This window comes from Phocoena phocoena, chromosome 1 (assembly GCF_963924675.1).
Source record: "Phocoena phocoena chromosome 1, mPhoPho1.1, whole genome shotgun sequence".
Classification (NCBI taxonomy): Eukaryota; Metazoa; Chordata; class Mammalia; order Artiodactyla; family Phocoenidae; genus Phocoena; species Phocoena phocoena.
The window spans coordinates 9,615,383-9,639,340 of NC_089219.1; the positions used below are offsets into that span (position 1 = coordinate 9,615,383).

Here is a 23,958-nt window from a genome sequence, read left to right on the forward strand (position 1 = left end):
GAGGGAAGTTTTCAGTTTAGGCTAGTAGCTGAATGTATCTTTAGAAATGCTGCTAGCTCATATTCACTGACTGCTTCACTGAGTACCAGGTACTGTTCTGAGTCTCCACATGAATGGACTTGTTTCATCTTCACAGTGACCCTTTGAAGTGCTGGTCCCTGTTGATACCAGAGGACACTGAGGCTCAGAGAAATTAAGTAACTTGCCCAAGGCTCTGAAGAGAGCCGGCTGGGATCCAGGTTCTCTGACTCAGAGCCTGTACTCCTGGCCCCACCTGGTGCAAAAAGTTGCACCTGTCTAGTGGGCTTCATTCATGGACACGTCTTCAGTGTCAGATTTGCAGGGACTAACCATGTAAGGCTGCATTCTCAAGGGGGTGCCGAGAATCTGAGTCACCGTTTAAAGCCCCTCCCTGTAGTTCCCTCTGTCATACGATTAGCCCTTTTGTAGGTGCTGCACCGTCCAAGCCAAAGTGTGTGGCTGAGAATGAGGAAATGCTCTAACCCTGTCCGAGGCACTTAGTGAAGGCACTTTAACTTCGTTCTAGCTCCACACTCCGGGCCGACTAAATATAGACTTATGCGCAAAAAGCATAACCTCATATTAACAGATCTGTTACTTACTGTGCCTACACAGTAAGTTCACAAATGCCTATGAACAACTAAAAACACCAGGATGTGTGCGAGGCACAGAGGAAACAAACATGGACAAAACAAAGGTCTTCCCCCCTCCCCCCGCACCCTGGGTCGCAGTCCAGCATGGGAGAAGGTCCCGCAAGTAATAGTGCGCATTAACGCGTTCAGGTGCCGGGACAGAAGTCTGCGCAGGGCCGGCGGGGCACTAACGGAGCGCAGGCCTTTGTACCCAGGGAAGGAAGGCCTGCGCCCGACCTTGAAGTCACGGAGATGTTGGCCATGTGGGCACAGGAGGGCACAGGGGGCAGCCCAGGCAGGAGGGACTCAGGGACGTGGGGCAGCTGCAGCAGCGCCGAGGTCGTGGGCCACTGGGACCAGAGAGCATGCCGTGCCGTCAGCTGCCTATTCAGGGAAAGACCGGCCTGCCTTTTTACTTCCTTCTGTTTCCCTCTTCTCCCCTTACTGATTAGAAGTGAATTTCAAGGGGAAGAGACCTAACTGGATTTGTCACTTTTTAAACCTAGTATCACTGTCATGATATGACCGTAAATTCATACACAGAATGTTAACTATTACTTTTTTGCAAGTATTTTTATGTATGTGAGCAGAGTAGTTGCACCTTTGACAGAGGCCAGAACAAAACCGACAGCCCCCACCCCTCCAGAAGAAAATAGACCTAACTTTCTTTTTGTATAATTAGAACTAAAATCAAATCACGGCCCGTTCACAGCAGGCAGATTGCAAATCCAGCCAAGCCGTTCTTTCTGGCCAGAGTGACTCCGTCTAGTGCTAAGTCATGGACTGCCTCCAGCATTTCCAGTTACCCTACCTCCATCTAGATGTGGCAGAAAATCACCTTCCCCGAAGCCCAGACAGACAAACCTGAGTCCTTGTTAAAGGAAAAGGGGGTATTTAGACATTGAAAACAGCTGGGCTAGAAAGGGAGGGGGAAGGAGGAGGGAGGTGGTAGGCTCACTTTTTAACTGTGTTTTGGGAAATTAACTTCTCTGGCCCCATTTGATCAGTCCATTAAACTGTTTCACCATTTTCTTCAGACAAAGCCAAATAGACATGACCTAAATTTGTGAGGGAAGAGCGCATTATATATAGGAATGTGTTCCCCCAAACTTACCCTGCCCCTGTCCACTCCAGTCACTAGATCTTTCTCTGAAAATCCCTCCTTTCCTGTTTCCACTCAAGGCAAATGACAGTGTCCACGTGTTGATTTGGAATTTTAGTTTTTCATGTAGGATTCAAAGGGGACATTTATCTTGAGGTAGGAATGGCTACTGTTTCTCCACCAGTGTTCAGACTAAGGCTACATACGTCCCTCGTTGACTTATTAGAACTCTGGACCTCAGTGTTTTCCCTACACCCAAAATTGCGGTGCTGGATGGCGTCTGCCTGGCTCTCGGGGTGGGAGACAGATAGATTGGGTCTTTGACTCTCAAGATTGAAGTTAGGTTGGGCGGCTTGGCAAGTATGATAAAGAAAAGGTTCCTTGAGTAAAATCTGATAAAATGTCCATCAGGAATGGACTCTCCTCTCCCTTTCCCGGCTCACCTTGGTGCCTGTTCTGTGGTGGTTTCACTGCCCTCATCACTGAGAGCGTGAGCATTTGTGAGTTGCCACTTGTGTCCTGGACTCGGTGGACTGAGTCACTTTCATAGGAGTTGGAGAAAATTACACATAAAACAGAACGCTGCTTCTTTACAGTTTTCCTGTGTTCTCACCACGTCATGGTTTATTGCTCTTTTCCATGGAAACTTTCTGTTTGGTGGGGAAACGTGGTGCTACATCCAGCATTCATTGACAGCATGAAGGTCGGCATCTCAGCCCCTCATCTCTGACAGATGGATAATTAGAGGATTAGACATGTTCCATCTTTTGGTGGAAGTTAACCAGTTGGGGAGTTAGTACCGTAGAGGCAGCTGCTGAGTATATTCTCATTTGACTTTTCTCTCTACAAGCATTTCCTGGCTTTAGGATGGCCTGCTAACCCCATTTTGGATGCCTGGGCTCTGAATCAGCACCGAAAGTTTTACATGTAAAGAATTAACATTTGGTCATTTCCCGTGAGCCCCATAACAGTGCTAGGCACTTTATACCATTTTAACCTTTCTTCTCCATTCTCCTTTCTTCCAGTTGCTCACATACCTTGGGGTCATCCTTGACTCAGCACATCCGTCAGCTGTGCCGCCTGTGGACCTTCCCCTCCCACCCGCTGCTTCCACGCCATCCATCCCAGCGCTCAGCCCTGCCCTGTCTATTGTAGCAGGTTCTGTGTCCCCCCTTCCTTCCCCCCTTCTCACTTCGGCTCTCAGTACAGCAGACGGAACTCAGATCGGGTCCTTCCTCCACTCAGCCCCCTCCTGTGGCTTCCCCTTTCACTCTGCAGAGAAGATTAAAGTCTGTGCAGTGATTTATAACGGACACGTAGTCTGCCTCCCCCTGTACTTTCCTAACCTTACCTTTTACCCACTTGTCATTCCCCACCCCACTTGGCTCCATCGAGCTGACCTGCTTGCTGTTGCTCAGCTGTCCCTCAGAACTTCTGCCTCAGGGTCTCTGTGCCAGCAATTCTCTCTGCCTAGAATGTTCTGTAACCCCATGGTTTTCACCTGCATCTTTATCCAAATGTCACTTTGTCAGTGAGACTTCCTAGCACCCCTCCCCCGTCTAAAATTGCAACCCCCTCTATCACTACCTCTTATCCTCCCTCCCTGCTTAATTTTTCACTTAACATTTATTACTGCTTTCATTTTGTATATTTATATCGTTTATTGTCTATGCAACTAGAATATAAACCCCAAGAGGGCCACAAGCTTTGTCTGTTTTCTTCACTGCTGCATCCCCAGCACTTAGAACAGTGCCTGGCACATAGTTGATGCAAAGTACGTTTTTTGTTGATAGGAGGGAAGAAATGAAAGGAGGAAGGAACGGACGGACCCTGGGAGTTAGGCATTATCTCAGTTAACAGAAGGGACACTGAGAAGTCGCCGAAGATCACACAGCCAATAAGTGAAGCCAAAATTTACCCAAATGTGTGACTCCAGAACTTCTCTGGTTTCCTTTACATGTTTCAGCCTCACTTGTGACTGCTGTAAACATAGACTCTGTGAATTGTGTGCACAGATATAGCAATGTGAACGCGCTACAGTGCCTTAAAAGAAGATACTTGGCGAGCATCTCCCAGTCTCCTCAATATCCTCTGGCACTCAATAGATAGAACAGATGAAAACTTCTCAGCAGAGTTTTAAACCAGATACCCCTCAACATAAGGAAAGTGATTAGCACACGGAGCTGAAGAGATGAAAAAGAACACGTTTTTGAAAATACGGACTTTCAAGTCAAACCAGTGAGCAGTCTTTTTGGTCATTTATTCCCAAAGCTCCTGTGAGTTCATTCCAGGTTCACTAGGGAGACCAGCACCTGTCCATTCCCTAGTTGCACTGTCGTGTACGCATCCATACCCTGTGCCTGGCCCTGTCCCTCGCCCCCAGGGAAGCAGAGGTGGACCAGACAGTTAGGACTTGAGCGGCGTGCTTTCAGCAAGCGTCTCTCCCCTTTGAGCTTAAAGGGCTCGTTTCAGTGGATTCCTAGAGTGAGGTTTTTGTTTTTTGGGGGTGGGGGGGGAAACAATCTCCCAATTTTATTTTCTCATCTTGTTCCATGAAGTTCTGAGGTTCATTTTAAGTCCATTTGGCATTCTTCTTTTGGTAGCATAGGAAGCTGAGGCACTTATCTAAAGATTAAGAAACATCCAAGGCAATGATGTCCTGTTTTCCTGCATCTCTGACCCTTATAGACTTTACAGCAGTTGTTAAGGGTTAGGATTAGAGGTTCAAGATCCTCTGAGATGCCCCATTCCTATCCATCAGCAAAGCCACAGGCACCCTCTGAAAAGACACGGTAGGAGTTCCATACATTCCAGGGAGTTCTTTCTGCCTTGTTTCCCACCTTTTGCCTTGGACTGTAGATGGTTTTTCTTTTCCTACCTGGATGCTGCCTCGTGGATACAGCCTTAAGCTTGTGTTATACCTGCAGCCCAGGAACATGCCTGGGCTCCTGCTTGTCTGGGAGAGGTGCTCAGAAATCAGGCATTAACTGCTACTAAACATGCTCCCCTTTGTTTCCAGTTATGCCCAGCCTTATGGGTGTTGAGGGGACACCATTATATGTTTTGATCCCTGGTTTGTGTTATTTGCTATAGGAACGTGCCTTCAGAGCCTTCATTTAATAGAAAAAGAGACAGTGATGCCGTATCTTTTAAGAGATATGGGCACAGAGGGAAGAAAATGGATGAATAATAACTTGAGTGGAAGGGAAAGTTAAAGGAAGGCATTTTTAAGATTGAGCAGATTCAATTGTATCTGTCATTCTGAGAAGAAGCCAGAAAGACTGAAGATACAAGGGAAAAAAGGATTGATTGAGTGATATCCAAGACAGGGTCTTACAAGAGCACAGAGGAAGGGGTCTAGGTTTAAGAAATAGTTCACTTATTCAATTTAAGGTGGGTGGGGGGTAAGGAAAGAGGTTTTTTTTTTTTTCCGTTAGTGAAGTAGAATCTACCATTTCTGTGAAGTGGGACTGGGGTTAAGTGCTAGTGAGTTGAAAAAGAATGGAAAGCAAATCTTTATTTTGCTCTAACAGTGTTTAAGACACTGTCTGGTGGTATGGTGCGAAGATGACCAAACCTCCCTGGCTCCCTGTCATTGGAGCATGCACTCCAAGTCTTTCAGCATGCTGCAGCCCATGTAGCCTTGTGAGCAAAACAGATACAGCATGTTTACATGACAGTCGGACACCCATACTAATAAAGCTACACTCAGAAGGAGTACAGCAGTGGTAACCCTGCAGGCTTGTATGCAGGGAGAGGCCATTCAAAGGCTGCGGAGGCATCCGTGACGGCTGACCTGAAGTTGAAAAGTCGTAGACCTGGAGCCATTTCTGCTGGGCAGGGGAACGATAAGAGTAGTAACTGATGGGGGTACGTCCCCGTAGTTAACTTTCTACCCACCTTTCTACTAGATATTTCCATCTTGGGTAACAAAGGCCTTTCTTCCTAAATCCAGACCAATGCCTTTCATCTGTTATTTTCTGCTCACGTGAATAGTAGCTATTTGCAATATATTATTGATTATCTAGGAAATAATGGAAATTTAAGATTTGGGTATCTTTTGAGTTTAATTTTAATTTCATAAGCTGTGTCCATAAACATTTTCTTTTAGAGTCAGACCTCTAAACCAGCACTCTCCAATTGAAATATAATGTGAGCCACACTTGTAATTGAAACTGTTCTAGAAGTCCCATTAAAAAAGTAAAAAGAAACAGATGCAATTATTTTTAATATTTTTATTTAGCCCATTATATCCAAAATATTATCATTTCAACTTGTAATCAATATGTAAAAATAATTGAGATGTTTTACATTCTTTTTTTCATCTTAAGTCTTTGAATTCCAGTATGTATTTCACACATACACCATATCATAACTCGTACTGACCACATTTTAAGTGTTCAGTGGCCTCCTGTGGCATGTGGTCGCCTTATTGGACAGTTCAGCTCTAAACTAAGAAATGAAACTAAAGTCATATGATGTTAACTTGTAGCACGTGTTTGAAGAAAAGAGTTTCAAGTCCGTGTGGTAGACTCGATTATGTTAATATGCAAGCCCTCATTTCTCTCCACCTCTTTTTAGTCAGCTTCTTACTGAGGGGTTCATTTCTAAGATTTTCCTTGCTTTTAGTGGAGGAAGGAAGGTGCTGAATGGAGAAAGGACCTTTTTACAGTCTGCTTTTGTCTCCATCATTGCAATGAGAAGTTTTCTACAAGATTCTAATAAACAGCTGTCCAAATTACCTTTATTTTTTTCCTTAGGTGGTTTCTTTCTGTTTTTTCACTTTTCCTGCCTGAGTGGCAAAATTTAGAAAACATTCTGGTTTTGATGTCTTTGAATATGGTGATATTTCAAATATAGGCATAATTTTAAAGAAGTTAATTTTTATTTTAAAAAGTGAATTCTGCCTTTGGTGGCATGTTTAGAAAACAAGTCCCGTAAAATTTTTTTTAAATTATGGAAGAGTCATACATAGAGTATCATATAGTGTATGTATACTTTAAAGAACTATCAAATGAATACCAGGACCTACTGTTCAGCTTAAACTAGAATATTATATTGATAGAATAGAACATATTAGTAGTTTTGAAACCTCCCTGATCACGTTTCCTTCCTTCACTTCACACCCTGAGGTAATTACCTCTGTCCCAAATTTTGTGTTAATCGCGTCTTTTCTGTATGTAGTTTTACCATATTTGTATGTGTCACTAAACAACTTTGCCTGTTTTGAACTTACATACAAAATCAAACTAAATATATCCTCTTGTGACCTTTCTTTTTTAGCTCGACGTTACGTTTTGGAGATCCATCCATGCTGACGTGTGTCTGTAGTGCATTCATTTTCATGGCTATATAGTATTCCATTGTATGGATGTGTCACAATTTATTGACTTTACTGTTAAGACATTTGGACTGTTCCAGTGTTTTGCTGTTATGAACAAGGTTGCTGTTCACGTTTCCTGGAGTACATGTGCAGAGTCTCTCCATTATATACTGAGGAGCAGAGTTACTGAGTCATAGAATATTTATTTGTCCCATCTTTGTGTCTTTTTTATTTTCCTTCTCAGATAATACAAGGTCCTTATAACACTTTACCTCCATTAATGCTTTTCTCCCCCCCCCCCCCCCCGCCCCCCGGAAACATCTTTATTTCACCTATCTCTTTGAAAGACATTTTTACTGAATTTAGAATTCAGGATTGGCAAATTTCTTTCATCCCCTGAATAATACCATTCCGTGATGCTCCATTATTCCTGTTGGAACTGCTGCCAGTATTATTGGTGCTCTTCTGAAGGTGTTATGTCTTTTATCCTGTGACTCTTTGTCTTTAGTTTTTAATGATGACGTGCCTAGATATGGTTCTCCTGTTTAGGATTTGTCAAATGTCTTTAATTTGTAGAGATTTGGGGAAATTTTTGTCTTGTGTCACTTCAGATAGCACTTCTGCCGCTTTCTCACTCTTTCCTCCTGTGACTCCAATTAAATGGAAGTTGGACTTTTAAAACCATGTCCCGTCTCTTGTTTCTCTTCGTGCTTTGATCCAGATATTTTCTGCTGACTCACTCTCTAGCTCACTAATCCGTTTTGGTGCTCTATCTACTCTCCTGGTTTCATCCATCTGTTAACATCTTAATTTGAGTTCTCTGCTAAAATTCTCCATCTTTCTATAAATTTTTTTCAACATTACTATCATTCTATTTTAAACTCTGAGTCTAATAACTTTAATGCCTGGATCCCTAGTAAGTGATCTTGTCTGGGTTTTTTTTCTTAGTTTTCAGTCCTTTTGTTTGACTTCCATGTCTGGTAGTTTTTATTGAATGTTGGGTGCTGTGTAAGAAGTGTTTTAGAGCCTCTGCCTGATATGATTTTTCTCTGGAGAGGATTTATACTTCTTCATCCTTCTATTTTCAAGTGCCCAGTGCTTTGATTTCCCCTCATGTGCCTTCCCCTGCAGAACTTACGTTCTGAGCTTTTCATTTGCAGTGAGGGGTATATAACAGCAAGAATTTTACAGAGGGACTTATATTTCAGTACAGATCAGAGCGTGATGCTTAAAGAGAAGAATCGTGGGGAAGGATGGTCAGTGGACGGGAATGTGTGTCGGCGGGTAGAGACTATATCAGCCTTAACTCCTGAAATTATAAGAGATCCTTAAGGAAACTTCGTCCTAAAGAATCAGTTCTGTTTCGGCAGGAAAATGGGTGAATCTTTTTTACAAACAAGGGTTAATTAGCTTTCTTCTAGGTTGAAAGTACAGTGTACCAGAGCCCCTATTTTTCTGTCTTTCTAGTAATTGAAGGTTTTCTTTTAAAAGCAACACAAGACATCAGAATAGGTCCATTAAGTCACCTTTGAAAGGGCACCTTTTGAGTTAAGTGGATTGTGTTTTCTTCCTCATTCCAGGACTTGTTTTTTTAGACCTGAAATCTGTTAACCTGGGAATGCCTAATTCAGCAGGATTTTAAAACACCAGATCTGCAGGAAGTAGATGGGTGTGAATTCTGAATGTTCTCTCCCAGGTCATCTTTTGCGGGGTTGAAGGATATTAAAGTTAGGAACACCTACTAAAAGGCCGCTAAGGAATCCAGGGGACATCCCAGGCAAATACCAGAGGCTTCTGAGGAGCCCAACTGCAGTTTTTAAATTTTAGTCCTTCTGAAGGGTGGGAACCTTTGAGTCTGTTTTTAAAAGAACCTTCCTGTGGCCTTTCTTTGAGCCCGGGATCAAGCCAGGTCTCAGGAGAAATGAGCTAGGACTCAAGTACCTTGGCGCTGAACTGCCTCCATTCACCCCCCCACCCCCCTAGGAGAGGCTCACCTTCCCTTGTTCTCCCAGGTGCTGAAGCCCAGTTCCCCGCCTGCTGTCTTCGCCCTCGCATCCATCACACTTGCTGCTGAGCAACCTCCCTGACACGTGAAAAGTTGGCCCTTGTATCTCTAGCTCCATCCCATCTGCCCCCATGCGGTGCAGTTAGTAGGAAGAAACAGCACCTTGGTGTCCACTGAACGTTGTATTCCTCTCAGACTGGGGGAGGAGCAGCGCAGCAGAGGTAGAGAGGAGGGGAGTGAAGCCGGAGCTGCAGGAGCCCTTCTCACCCCCGCTAGGAGCATGGTTGGGCTTTGCTGATTCTCTCCCCGCAGCCCTCTTAGCTTTCCCTCCCCCATCTCCCACCCCCTTGTATGTGTGTCTCCACATGTCAGTTACTGGCACACATAGCAGCCCATGCCAGAGCGACAGCCTCTCTGCAGCTAGATTTGCTTGACCACATCAGCTCTGACGGAGTAAATCTCTCCGCTTTGGCACTCCACCTGCTTCAGCAGATCCTTCTGTGAGAAGCGGGGAGGAAGAGCAGGCCTCTTCACAGGCAGGGACTCTTGCAGTCACTGGTCCCAGTCCCCGCCCAGCGTGGCTTCCGTATTTCTCCCCCGCTGCAAATGGTGCACGGGCACGGGGGCCTGGCGTGGTGTAATGTGGTCCACGCGGTGGGCATCCACAGAACCCCCTCTCTATCTGGGGCCTGTTTCAGATGTGAGGGTGAGAGCTTTGGGGAGAGGGGGAGATGGATTTTAGGCCGCATGGCCTAGGGCAAAGTGTGGGTGATGGAAAGGGGTGGGGTGTCTGAATTGGGGTACTCGTCAGGAAAGGGGACTGGAGCCTGGCCCTCTTTCTTATCCAGGAATTTGCATGTCATGTCTTGGAAACTTTTACACTTCTGTCAGCTTCCTTCCTTTGTCGCCACCACTGCTTGGGAAAGGAAAGATGTCTACCTGGCGTCTCTATAAGATTTTCACTGGCATTCAGGAGGAAATTTTCCTTGGAGACAAGAACAAAAATCACAGTTGGGTTCTCTCCATAGATTATCTAGTATCAAATATATGTGGATACTTAGCGGCTTAGCAGGCTATTGTTGGAGATGATCATGGTCTTTCCAGTTTCTTTTTTTTTTTTCTTCTAGTTTTATTGAGATATAATTGACATACAGCACTGTAAACATCTAAGGTGTACAGGATAATGATCTGACTTAAATATTACGTGCATCATGAAATAGTTACCAAGTAAATTTAGTGAACATCCATCATCTCATAGAGATACAGAAGAAAAGAAAGGAAAAATGTTTTTTCCTTGTGACGAGAACTCTTAGGATTTACTCTCAACTTTCATACATAACACAGAACCGTGCTAAATATATTAATCATGTACATTACATCGCTCGTACTTAACATGTTTTATAACTGCAACTTGTACCTTTTTACCACCTTTGTCCACTTCCTCCTCTCCCCACCTCCGCCTCTGCTAACCACAAGTCCGATCTCTTTTCCTATAACTTTGTTTGTTTGTTGAAGTGCAACTGACTTACAGTTCCTGGTACACAACATAGGGATTTGATATTCCTGTGTATTTCAAAATGCTCACATTCAAGTCTAGTTATCATCTGTCACCACACAAAGATATTACATTATCATTGACTGTATTCCCCAAGCTGTACATTTTATTCCCGTGACTCATTTATTTTGTAACTGGAAGGCTGTACCTCTTAATTTCCCTATCCTGTTTCACTCATCCCCCACCCGTGGCCTTTCCAGTTTCCTCCGTACAACCGGATAATAATAGAGTCCACTTCGCAGGGTTGTTGTGAGGATTAAACTAATAAATGATTTCATAGATGCCACATCCTCAGGACAATGCAGTAAACATTGTTGGCCTGTGTTTACACTTCTAAAAGTTACGCTGTGGTCTTCAGCAGTTGGAAGCTCTCCTTTACCCATTCTGCTCATACGCACTTAAAACTTCACTTATTTGAAGAAACCGGTTGGGTACAGATTTCTTTCTAAAAAAAATCTCATCGTGGCATTTCAAACCCTTGAAACACACCTGACTTTTTCAGTAAGAAGCTCAGCTTATACTGGTGCCTAGCATCTGTGGTTGTCCTCTATGATGTCACCCTTCTCCTTTCTTCCCAAGCTTTTGGTATTAAAGAGAATATATCTATTCATTTGAAATACAAAGTACATTACAAGAATGAAGTCCTTGTGACTGGGAATGAGATAAGCTCGAGCTTCTTTTCTATTGTGAAATGTTCTGTTTCTGAATTTCTGCATTTTGAGAGTCTAGTCTATTTATAATTGACTTCTTTATGCTTTCCTTTGTTCCAGAATGGGTATAAGGTGACTCCTATATTACAGGATGAGACATGCAGGGTTCAGTTGGGGAGGAACGGGGAATGGAGCATGCATTAGAAGAAAGAATAAGATTTGCAGTAATAACCCTTGGCATTTACACGTTGCTTTGTGTTTTTTCCCCGAGTACTTTTAAAACTAAGGTCTCTTTGGATTAACCCAGCAGCTCCGTGGATAGCATCCTCCCTGTTTTACAGACGAAGACACTGTTCCCTAAGGAGAGTGTGTGTTTTGCTCGTGTTCATCCGGCTGACACTAGTGACAGAGTTGGGGTCCTTGCTACCCAAAGCCTGTGTGCTTTCCTAGTGTTGAAATAACTGATCTGCCCAATCAGGCATTATGGTGTGACCACCTCGGAGAGATTTTTCCCGCATCTCAGTCTGTCTCTCGGTTCAGTACTGAGGTGCGGGCCACTTATGCGTATTGAAAACCTTGTTGGCATGGCAGATGGAGGCTTCAAGGAGTGGGAAGGTTATTCCCCTTGACTAGCAGTAATTGTAGGGAAACCCACCTCTGGCTTCCCTCCGTGTGCTTGAAGGGACTTTCAGTGGTAGATAAGTGGGTGCCTGGCTCCTCAGCACGATCCCCTACCCCTTCTTGGGGGAAGCCTACGACGAGGCCTGGCTGATACAGAGCGAAAGCTGGGACACCATCCTGTCCACAGCTGGGTTTAGAAATGCGTCCTGCCCACATGATCCTTTATAATTGATGTAGAAAAAATAAAAGGGAAAATTGGGCTTGACAGACATGATACTTGTCTGTTGTCGAAAATCAGTCTTCCTGATGCTACCCGTGTGTATTCCGTTTATTTCTGTGCTTTAGCCTTCTAGCAAACTCTAGCAATCCTTCTTAAAGGAAAAGCAAAATCCTATTATGAGAGTGCTTCAATCCACTCTGAGCTTCTAGATTAATCTGAAACAACATCTGAGTTCACAACTGGGTCAGGAAGATCAAGAGGGACTTGCCAGTTCAGCAGGCGTGTGTCTTGGGCTAGTTAAGAACCAGGCCAGGCTTGAGGTCTGACTTTGTTGCTTTTATGTTCAGACCTTGTGTGCTGAGATAATTCTGGGTGGTTTTGGATAACTTTGTTTCTTAACTGAAAAGGAGTGTCTGTTGCCTGATAAGTGTTTACCCATGAAATAGCAACATGGTATATGTCTTAGGGTAGGAGGGCTTTTAGATCTCCAGAGCTCTCTGCACCCCACCCCCCAAAAAAAAAAAAACCCAAGGTCATTGGTTTAGGCATGTTAGCTGGAATAGAATGCCAATCCTAGCTTTAAAATGTCTTTATTATTCTTATTCAGGGTCTCTTTTCTGGATTCCTTCCCCTTTCTCTTTTTGCCTTAAGGGCTATACATAATCATAACCAAGTAGAACTGAAAAAAGACAAACCTGCCCCACTTCTAGTGGATAGAGATCTGGGGTCCAGAAATGCCTCTTTCTTGCCAAACCTCAACTTGTTCCATGCCTTTTTGTTTGTTTGCTTTTTTTAAATGCCGGTCCCCAGTCCCGGCCTCCCCCCTCCACCATTTGGCCAAGTGAGGACTAGCTGTTTGGTTTGCCTTGTGTTGGTGACAGATACCCACTACTTGTTGGATCACATTCTCCTTTAACTCTGCTCTGTTCACAAGTATCACAAAAGGGCTTTTCAATGTTAAGGCAAAACTCAGACTCCGAGAATCATTTTTAACTGTGGCTGTTTTAGCAATACGAGTGAAGTGGTGAAGACCTTAGTTTTGAAGCGACTTAGGTCTTACATGACTTCAAGGAGGTTTTCCTACTAGTATTCTGGCAGAGTCAAAAACGACTCTGCAGTTTAAGCCTCCAGACTGCTTGTAAGAAACTTGTAAAAACTGATGACCTCCTGTGTGCCAGGCATTTTGCATTATCTCCTTAACCCTTCAAAGCAGCCCTTTAGACTGTTTTTCTCAGAACCAAACTGAGGTTCCAGGAAGTTAAGCATCTCTCACCAGCTTGCACAGCATGCACGGTAAGGACTTGACTCCTTTGCCCCTGCCTTTTGACTGTGTCATGGCAGCACCCCCAGAGTTCACGGCACCCTTCCTTCTGGCACCGTATAGCTGGGGTTCTGGGTTTCCACGTTCTATCATAGCTTGTTGCAGGCCATGGCGGCTCTGAGACCTGCAGCCGTACAGCCTTACACTGGAAGAAGGACTCTCCCTCACACACGAACTCCTAATACTTCTCTACCTTTTCCTGTGCTGCGTGGGTCACATCGGCCCTGGTGACAAGGAAGATGCTGTCATCAGCAATAACTCAGTGGAGCAAGGATACTAAAGAGGAAATTTCCATTAGGTAAATAACTGTGAAAGAAGAACCCCAGAGCAGGGGGAGAAATTCAAGCCCAGGCTTCTGTTACACTGGCCAAATATCTTTGGCATCCCATGCTTGCTGAATCTCCTAAAAGGGTCAGGAAAACTGATAGGACGAAACAGAGGGACACAGTGTAAATTTTTTCTCTTGCATCATTCCAGCATCTACTTGAATTTCAGTTTTATAAAATCAGCTGTTCTGAGCCCGGCTCTAAACCCAGGCTAATTTGTAGTGGCTCCATTTCTGTAGACAGTGGGGTTATTTTTGGAAGGCGGGGTATTGACACATAGTGTGTGTCAGCTACGCAGTAGAACGGGCATCTTGAAGTACTTCTGGGATTTTTACCCCCTTGCTGAAAATACGGCTTTATAGAAATTAATGACTTCTGGCTGTGGCCAGAATTCACAAGTGTGGCATGTGCTAAAGCGTCCTTCAGTGAAAGAAGGGGGGAAGTCACTGTTGTTTTTGCAAGGGTAATAGCAGGTTTTCTGAAGGACATCCTGTTCCTTCAGAACCTTGCATTTTAGTTAGGACGGTATTCACTTGCAGCCTTAAGTTTTTTGTGGACTTGAAATGGCTACCAAGTGAGCTATATTGACCTAAGTCCCTGTAAATGCTCCTTCTGGTGTTGAGGTGTAGCTTACACTGAGTGGAGTTCCGAGTTAGCTACAGATCACCCTCCAATTGATAGCTCATGCTGTCTGCTCTGGTGCTTCCCTCCCCGACAGCTTCCGCTGTACCGGGGACACACCTGCCAGATGCTTTATGTGCTCACTGTCTCATTTAATCCTCACAACAACCCTGCAGAATCCGATTGTACCCATTTTGCATGTGAAGAAATTGAAGTTTGGATAACTCAATACTGTTTTTCTTGAGTGCTTCGTGTATTAGGCTCTGTGCTAAGTGCTTTGCACGTTTTATCTAATCCTTATGGCATCCTTGTAGATGGCTATTATTCCCATTTGAAGATGGGGAAACAGAGGCTCACAGAGGCGAAGTTACTTGTCCATGATCTCGCAGCTATTAAATGTCACAGTCAGAATTCGAACTCACGTGTGAATGTCTTTCCCTTATGCCACTTACCTGTCTTCTTGGAGGAGAGAGGCAGAAACGACTTGTGATTTATGCTTCTCCTTCACAAGCCTGGGGCGCAGTAGGGGTTCCGTACATGTTTGACTGATTAGTTGTTTGACTGGGTGCAGAGCTGGATTGGACTTGCTTGTATCCTGATGATTTTCAGCTTTCCCTCCAGTGCCTCTGGGATTGGTTTTCCTTTGTTTGAGTATCTGCCCCCAGGCTTCATTTCCCATTTGGAGCATCTGCCATGAAAAAGTTTCAGCCTGAGCTCGATTTTCAATGCATATGGCTTTTCTTTTTAAAATGCAGAGGCAGAGCTGGGGTGGGTGGTGAAGCCTGTCCTGCACCAGCGACTCCCACGTGATGTTGTAGCTCTCATGGGAATCTCTGCTCCGTTTGGATGATCATTTTCAAAGTCAAGGACATGTGTGAAACAACGCTTCCAGCCTCAGGGAAGACCAGTTCCAGAGGGCACCCATAAAGAGTGCTTACTGGAATCACCTCCCCCTACAGCCCATGTGTTCTCACCCTTTGAGGGAGAAATAAGATACGGGGTGTGATTTACTTTCCCACTGAGGTGGGGAATGAGAGATGGAATTAAGGATGACTCAGTGCTCCCACAGTGAGAGAAGGCCACAAGCTTTGTGGTGCCCTGGATTCAAAACTCAGAAGCCCAGTGGACTGGCCTGAAGCCCAGCCTCTGGCCCTTCATCTGGCTGGCTTCGGTTTAGTTCCTATAAAATGTCTCTCCCTGTAAAATCTTATTAACCTCTCATCAGTACGGGTTTGGTCGGATCATGGATTTTCTACATCATTGCAAGTTTTCTGAGTTCTCGACGTCACATTTCTAGGGGTGAAGACTTTTGTAGTCATTTCCTGTTAATACAATATCTTTGTACCCTTTACTTCCACCCATAAGTGACAAAGGACAAGCCCAGTTGGCTTACACAGTAATATTTTAATAGATAGAGAGGTGGTAATTCAAATTGAATCCCTAGAGTAGGTGGAGTGGGCACCTTTCCAGGGCAGTGGTGAGGCCCCTGAGAAGCACATGGAAGAATCCAGCATTTAGAGGGACGAGTGATCTCTTAGGTCATCTTATCCCATCCTCCTGAGGTCAATATGGTGTTTTCGTGCAGAAAACACCCAAGACCGGTTGGTGCTGGGGTGCCGGGGCCGCTGCAACAGAATCAGCTGGCAGTTAGGCTCCTCATAGACCTTGGATATTAAACTTGTTTTATTGATGGACGGGGGTCAGTTATAGGAAAGGGGTTGGTACTGGGCAGTTTGCCTGGATTATTCCCCCATATTCTCTTGGGGGGAAAAGTATTATGAGTTTTTTAACTTCTTCCTAGTTGGCTGCCAGGTAAACAGGACGTTAATTTAATATCCCTTCCAGGGAGATCTCTCTTCTCCAGGAAGGTAAGAGTTGAACCGCCCTCTCACCTTTTCTGTAATATCAGGGGGAGGCATTTTTGTCCATACCCTAAATGAGGGCCACTGGCAGCCTACATAATTCCAGAACGTAGCAGGAACTCTTTCCAAAACAAGGGTCACATTTCTCTCTTTTCACTTGATTCCCAAGTGCGTGTGCACTTTGTGTTCCAGCTTCTTGTAGCTGTTTCATGTATGGAATTGTTATCTTCCTAACGAGACTATCATTTTTGAGAATAGGTCCAAGGCTGCTATTCATTTGTATCCTCAGCAGTACCTAAATCTGTGCTGGGCCCAGAGTAAGTGCTTAATAAAGACATTCTAACTTGGATCATAGATCACAAACTGTCAGAGCTGGAAAGGATTTTGGAAACCACCAAGTCCAACACTCTAATTTTATAAATGGTACCACTCCAAAAATTCACTTTGGAGGCTGGTGTTTATCTGCTGGAAAGAGAAGGTTTTTTGTTTTGTTTTGTTCTGTTTTGTTTATGTTAAAGCCTAGTGCAAATGACCATAAATCTAAACCTGTGAAAGGCTTTCTTCAAATAGTGCAGGATGTTCCTCCTTGGACTAGTAGCTGACTAATAATAACAGTAAGAATGCTGACTAGATTCCTACCCTGAGCCGCTGTCACTGATTTTTTTAGCCACACGACAGTGTCAGGACTATCTCCATTCTCCAGATGCCGAGAGGGAGGTGCTGCGGTCAGGCACCTGGCTCAGGGTCACGTGGCCACCGGAATGGTTGAGACTAGTACCTGGTTTGGCCAGACCCCTGAGCTCGTGGCCCGCAGGGGCTCTCAAGTGGGATCCCCCACTTAGTACAGAATCCCATGGTGTCTCCATCCTAAAGGAAAGTGTAAAATCACTTTTCATTAACCAGTTCTCTAATTAAACAGGGAGTGACAGGGAAGGTTAGGCAAAAAAGCAAGTAATGATAAGGATTGCATCTCCAGAAAGGTCCATGATCACTGCCTGAGATCATAAAAGCTTTTGGTCAGAGGGAAAGGAATGAGAGCTCCCAAGTCTTGCTCCAGGAACCGTTGCTTTACATGGAACTGCTGTTCCTTCCCCTAGTCTCTCTTCTGTGCCCAGAACTCTCACCTTCCCTCGTCTCTCGTGTCAGAAGCCTCAGGACTGATGGCTTTCAGGGCAGATCTGTGTGCCCCTCCTTGCCAAAGCAGAATGAAATAGCCTTGTGCTGGCCAGGCTGCCAGTGTACCGGGTCCTCACCGCAGGCTGTTTGCCTCGAGTCGTTCCTCTGAGCTTTGTATCTAAATAACATTCCTGTGAGTTTTCTAAAAGGTTAGTCCTGGGTCATTGGCACTTAAACCACTTGTTTTGGTAGATCCTTCTCGAGAAGGTTAATTACATATTTGATATCCTTCCCTTTTTATGTCTGAATGATGAGGGTAAGTACCCTGTGGTTTATTAACTGTCACTTTAAACCTTTTCAAATTGTCTTGTGACAAAACAGAGTTTTATGTCCTTTTTATCCAGCTTTGATGGATGAGACAGCTTCTCTGGTTAAAGTATGCCAGGATAAATAAAATCTCTCTCTGATTGGTGGGGGAGGATTTTGCATTTGAAGTCATGGGTTCAAGTCTGCCACTTTGTATGGAAGGTAACCTAACCTGTTAACCTTTCCATAGACTTTGTTTTTCTTTTGACAAATGGAGCTGGGCACCTAGGCACTTGGTAACTGTTGAATAAGTGGAAGAAAAGGCATCTCAAAATGTGGATGCCAAATCCTGAAGCAACAGTTGGCCACATTTCTATTTTGAATCCCACTAATTCTTAAGGCAAAGAGCCTCTGTCCTTACCGTTATAGAATCCCAAAGCTCACCTCTCCTCCCTGAGGCCATTTTGTTATACCTTTAATTTTTCAGTAAGTTTGCAATAGGACTGTGAAAGGTAAATGTCATTATGGACTTTTAGTAGTCGTTTGCAAGCCTTGTGTCCACCTGTGTAAATGTCCCACAATTGGTTTTGTGTCCAGTGCTTGAAAACCACTCTTCCGGGACACACAGTATATGTAATTCAACAATTAATCTCTCTCTCATTCAGTATTTACTGACTCCCGGCTAAGAGCAAGGGAAGGTATTTATTTAAAATAATTAAAACAGTAAAAAGTCTTTTCCTTCTGTTTTGTATTCATTCCAGTTTGCGGGGACGTTGTCAGATGGCTTAGGAAAGACGATGGACAATCGCCATCAGTCGGAGCGGGAGTACATCAGATACCACGCGGCCACGAGTGGTGAACACCTTGTAGCTGGCATCCACGGCCTGGCTCATGGTGAGTCATGTGATATCAGGCCGCAGAAGAGTGGCTCTTCTGCCCCAGTTCCTCGGAGGTGCCTTTTGCCCATCCAATTGCAAGAGGAAACCCTAGCTTGGTATCTGGGTGTGCCTGAAAGCCCTCCAAGCTCTCTTGTTCTGTCCTCCCTGGGTTGAAATGTTACAGCCTGTGAGAACTCTTCATTCATTTTCAAAATGTTGTGCACATTGCAGTTCCTTCCTGTTCTCTGGCTTCTGTCCCCGAAGTGTCCTAAGGTATAAAGATCGGAACTCCTTTTTAGAATATAGGACTGCTGCGTCCAGACTTCCCTTCTGCTTACGGATTATTCCTTCCAGAGAAAGCAAAATGTGAAACTGGCTGCCAGGTTTGTGGCCCAGACGTTTTTGAGTCTTGTATAAATGCACATTCACAGGGATTATAAATCCTTGTGCCCAAGAGATGTAGGAGATGGCATGAGCCTGTTAAGTCTCTGAATTTGTTTGAATTCTGATTTTTAATGTTTCAGTCTGACTCATTTGCCTTTTGTTGCATCAGCAACTTCTCAGCATGGCGTTGAAGGCCCCTAGGAAAGTAAACCCAGCCAGCTCTTCCCTCCACTGTCCCCCAGCCGCACTATATTTCAGCCACCCAGAGCCATGTCCTGCTCCGCAGACGTGCCTCCAAGTCATTGATCACTCATGTTTCTTCTGCCCTCCCCTTCTGTGCCTCACTTCCTTGCCTTTCATAATCCTACTCCACCTACAAGTCTCAACTCAGATGGCGTTTGCCCAGCTCCACTGTCCGCAGTTAGAATCGATGATGATTTGAGCACACAAGGCAGTCTGGGTTGTGTGTGTAGCTAGCTCTGTGTGTCTTGCTTTCCTGATGGGCTGCGAGGGCCAGGAGAGCATAAAGACCACCTCTAGTCACGTTTGTACTTGGGCAGAGCCTCACGTGATGCCTGGCGTATAGCTCATGCTTAGTAATGGTTGTAAACTAAACTGTTGGTACCAGATTCTTAGGACTAGTCTGAAGCTATCAGAAGTTATATCAAGGTTAATCAAGTCTTGATTGTCTGCATTTGGAGGAAAAAAGAAGGAATAGATATAATAAAAAAACCATGTTTTTCTTAGTTTTTGTTTATCAAGTTTCCTAATGGTGAGGATTGGATCAAAATACCTCTGCTTTTCCTCAGCCTGCCCAACTGGAAAGCGAGCAGCCCCCAAGGAGACATCCGGCTAGAAGTAAAATTTGGCTGAAATTGATCTGTTTATGGACTTGAAAAGTTGATTGTTGGGCAGTCATTTGGGTTTAAAGATTTAATCATTCTTTCTAGTAACTGTAATTCAGAGGACTGGTTTTTTTTGTTGTTGTTTTAATGAGTATAAAGTGCTCTGCTATGTGTACTTGTCTTTATCTGTCCAGCATCCTTGTGATGCAGAGAGAAAGCATGGCCGTCCTCACTTTTTAGATGGACATACCAGTGTGCCAAGAAAATCAGTGATTGGCTCAAGGTTGTAAAATCCCTTCCAACCAAGGATCCTTCAGATAATATGTACAACACCTCCAGGAGCCAGTTAGGCCATTCTAAGACCAAGAACCAGTGGCCTCATCCAAGGAGGACCCATTAAGCCCTGGGATATATGAAAGCAGTAGCCTAGAGTGAGATCCTTCCTTCAGGATGAAAAAAAAACCCTTAAAAGATAACAAGAACCAGAAGCAATTGAATCTCCTTGGTTTAAAAACTGGGAGGCATGCTCCGTTCTCCCTGTAGGCCCTGCTTGACCCAGGTTTAGTAACGTTCTGTCTCTGTCATGAGCTTTGTCCAAAAGTTTGGGAAAGGCATATTGCCTCACTGGAGCAAATGGACCCAGGATGCAAAAGAAATGTTGTGAATTGTTAGTACATTCTCACCCAAGGAATTTCCTTTACCAATTTGTCTCATTGGAGCTGAAGCGTCTAAAGAGTCCTCATACCCCCACTGTCAAAGGGTAAACACCCTGTGAGTGTCCCTGGCACAAATCCTGGAAATGCTTTTTCCCTGCAATGCCTGTGTCCTCTCCAGCCTTTGCCAACTTCTGGCCACTTTTGAGGCTCTTTAAGGTCACTGTTGTCAACTTTCAAAATGTTTGGAATGTCCTTTTGACTTAGGTTGGTCTTTTGAACTGGCTGCATTGAGGGTCCCTGCTGGCTTTAGCAGCTTTGGGGGTGCCCTTCATCAAGGCTTCACCCTTTACTCTGATCGCCTACACATGTTTCAGTGAAGTGTGCAGTAGCTTTACCCCATTTCAGACATTTGGTGGTGTTTGTCAGTCACACAGTATTCTTTGAAAACTGAGGATTTATATTTAGTCATCTCTCCACCGTATGTTTTATGGGATCCCCACTTTCCCCAAGGGCCCTGTTTGCTAGTCTGTTGATTAATCCTGCGTCTACACCCTCTCCTGATTGCGCATATGCTATTCATGCTCTAGAATTAAAGAGTAGTCACTGTTAACCTCTTCGCTTTTCTTTCTTTCTTTTTTTTTTTTTTTTTTGCGGTACGCGGGCCGCTCACTGTTGTGGCCTCTCCCGTTGCGGAGCGCAGGCTCAGGGGCCATGGCTCGCGGGCCCAGCCGCTCCGCGGCATGTGGGATCTTCCCGGACCGGGGCACGAACCCATGTCCCCTGCATCAGCAGGCGGACTCTCAACCACTGCGCCACCAGGGAACCCCTCTTTGATTCTTTTAAAAGTGAAACGCCCTTTACTTCTGACCAATATGTAATGTATATTCTCTGACTCTAAACTCAGTGGGCAAGTCTGCTGCCTCCCCATCTTGAGTTGGCCTGCCTGTGGCCTATCAAGAGATTGACATTATGCCCCTAAGTTTACCTTGCCAGGTGCATGGAATTGAGGGCTTTGTCTTTAAATGCTTTTGCTTTTGTCCTTGGCCAGCTTACAATAGCCCTTGTCTTTTCTGCTAGGTATCATTGGTGGACTGACCAGTGTTATAACCTCAACGGTGGAAGGTGTGAAAACAGAAGGGGGTGTCAGCGGTTTCATATCTGGCCTTGGGAAGGGGCTTGTTGGCACTGTAACCAAGCCAGTGGCAGGCGCCCTGGACTTTGCATCAGAAACAGCCCAGGCGGTGAGAGACACAGCCACACTTAGTGGCCCCAGGTCAGTGGTTGTCGGAGGAGTGGCTTGTGCAGTTTCCAGCCCGGGTCTGCTGCCTCTCCTGAGCCATACTGATATGTTGAATCCTATACTTTTTCTGCCTTAATGATGTGATTTTTTAAAAATTTGAATACATGTAACTAAAATTTCTGACCTGCCTAATATAGAGGCATGAAAATGAGGTACAAAGATCTGGCATGAATTTTTCCAGATCTATATTTATATCTGTATCTATCTGTCTATATCTATATCTGCATGTACTGGATGTGTGTGTGTGTGTGTGTGTGTGTGTGTGTGTGTGTGTGAGTGATGTTGTTTTTCATTAGAGGAGTCAGAAATACGATTGGATCCTTACACACGTCCCCTGTTCACCAAACTAACTAGACCCCCACATGCCCATTAAGAATACTCTCAGGCCATAGGCTGTGTCTTGCTCCGAGGCCCCATGGGGTGGTTTGAGAATCCCTGCAGCTGCGGATCACCACATGGGTCTGTCCCTTCTTAGCTCTCCTTCCACTTGAAAGTGCCAGCCAGTTCCCCAACCTCATAAAGAAACTCCCCAAGGAAGTTGGCAGTTCTTCTGTGGGATGCTGTCTTGCCTTGATACCAGCTGAGACAGGAAATCAGTGACAGCCCATATGGCTCCAAATCTCATAGAATCCAACAACTTTAACTTCGCTCTTTGTGTTAGTGGCCTATTTTAGCCTCCCTTTTTCAGAGTGACTAATTGGGGATCTTATCAACAAAGGGTATAATGAATGTTACGGTTCCCAGCCAAGCTGGACTCCACTTAAGCCCAGGAGGATTTCTCTGCTGCCTGGTTAATGGATATTCCCTGAGTGAATCAGTGTCCCCTTTTAGAACGCCTAGGGCCTGGGCCACGTCCACACCCTATTGCTCCCTCAAATAGAATTTGAAGTGAAACCGTCCCCAGTTAAAATGAATCCATTTTCTGTCACAAGGAAACCTTACTGATGACACATTACTGCACTAGGGGAAATACTTAAGATTGTAGACTGGGACCACATAATATGTTCTGCCAGAAAGTCTTCCATCTGGAAGCAGCTGCTTTTTTAAAAAACGATCTGTAGGGTTTACTTTAGTTAATTTTACATTTTCTTCTCAGACACAGAGCTGAAATTATCCTTGAGTATATTTTGAAGCATTTATGGAGTTGGGAAGAGGGGCAGGAGGGAGCCTTCAAAAGTGTTTCCAGTTAGTTTTTCCATGTCTGCTCAAAGCCCAAGAAGTCTGCCACAGGTATTTTGTTAGGACATTAAGACCTAATGAAGCACGAGTAAAGCGGAAGGCCCCTAAGAATTCCAGAAGATCCATCCTCATCCTTAAAATCCGAGAGTGGTCAAGGGACTGAGTGAGTTGTTTCCAAAAGGGTCTGAGATGTATGTGTTAAATTGAGAAATATTATATTTTGTGCTGTAAACGCGAATGATGTTGACCAGAAGGAAATCACTTGCATTTTATACACTGTCAGTTTGGAAATCTTGATAAAGTTTTGCATATTTTTTAGGGCACAAAATGGTTGCTGCAGAAAGGTGGTGGTGTCATTTTTACCAGTTGTCTGGCTTTGCTGTAGAAGGTTCTGTTTAGTGTCAGTCAGTGTATATCTGTCACTCATTCATTTTTCAGTTAGTAAATATTGATTGAAAATTGCCTAAGAACTCAGGGTTGGGAATATAGCAGAAAGCAAGGCTGTCCCTAGTCTCAAAGGAGTTACAGTCAAGCGGGGCAGCAAACATAAAACAAATAATCATAATTTGCTAAAATAGCGATAAATGACACAGGAGATTTACAGAGTGCTGTGAGACTGTATAATTAGAGAAGGCGAGGAGTAGAAGGTTTGCTAACGTGGGGTCAGTGGGGTCAAGGGAAGTGACTTTCCTAGGGAAGTGATATTTGAGATGAAGCCTGAAGTAGAAGTATGACTTGGCCAGGTGAAGAGAAGAAAGAATCACCTTCTAGGTAAAGGGGTGCAGGGAAGCTATGCAGCTTGTCTCAAAGCGACCAGCAGTTGGGCAGTCTAATTCAAGTGCCCAGAACGGCTGTCTTCTAGTCACTCACTCCTAGAAACAAAAGCTCTAGTGATGAGTGAGGGGCAGCCAGCTAGCCGTGGGCCTACAGACACGGAAGCTCAAAGTGGGGGGCATTAAGCTGCTGCCTCTCCTCTCTGTCCCTGGAGGAGCCAGTAGTGGGAGAGCCGAGGCTGCAGTTACCACGTGCTAGACC

The 23,958-nt window shown here is 44.6% G+C and overlaps 1 protein-coding gene across 2 annotated transcripts in view; it reads left to right on the forward strand.

Moving 5' to 3' along the window:
• Positions 1-23,958, forward strand: part of VPS13D (vacuolar protein sorting 13 homolog D) — a 239,477-nt gene that overhangs the window by 170,181 nt on the left and 45,338 nt on the right. For both annotated transcript variants that reach the window (XM_065885784.1, XM_065885795.1), the window contains 2 exons: positions 18,443-18,575; positions 21,522-21,717. In XM_065885784.1, coding sequence (XP_065741856.1) covers positions 18,443-18,575; positions 21,522-21,717 — 329 coding nt within the window. The remainder of the gene's footprint in view (positions 1-18,442; positions 18,576-21,521; positions 21,718-23,958) is intronic.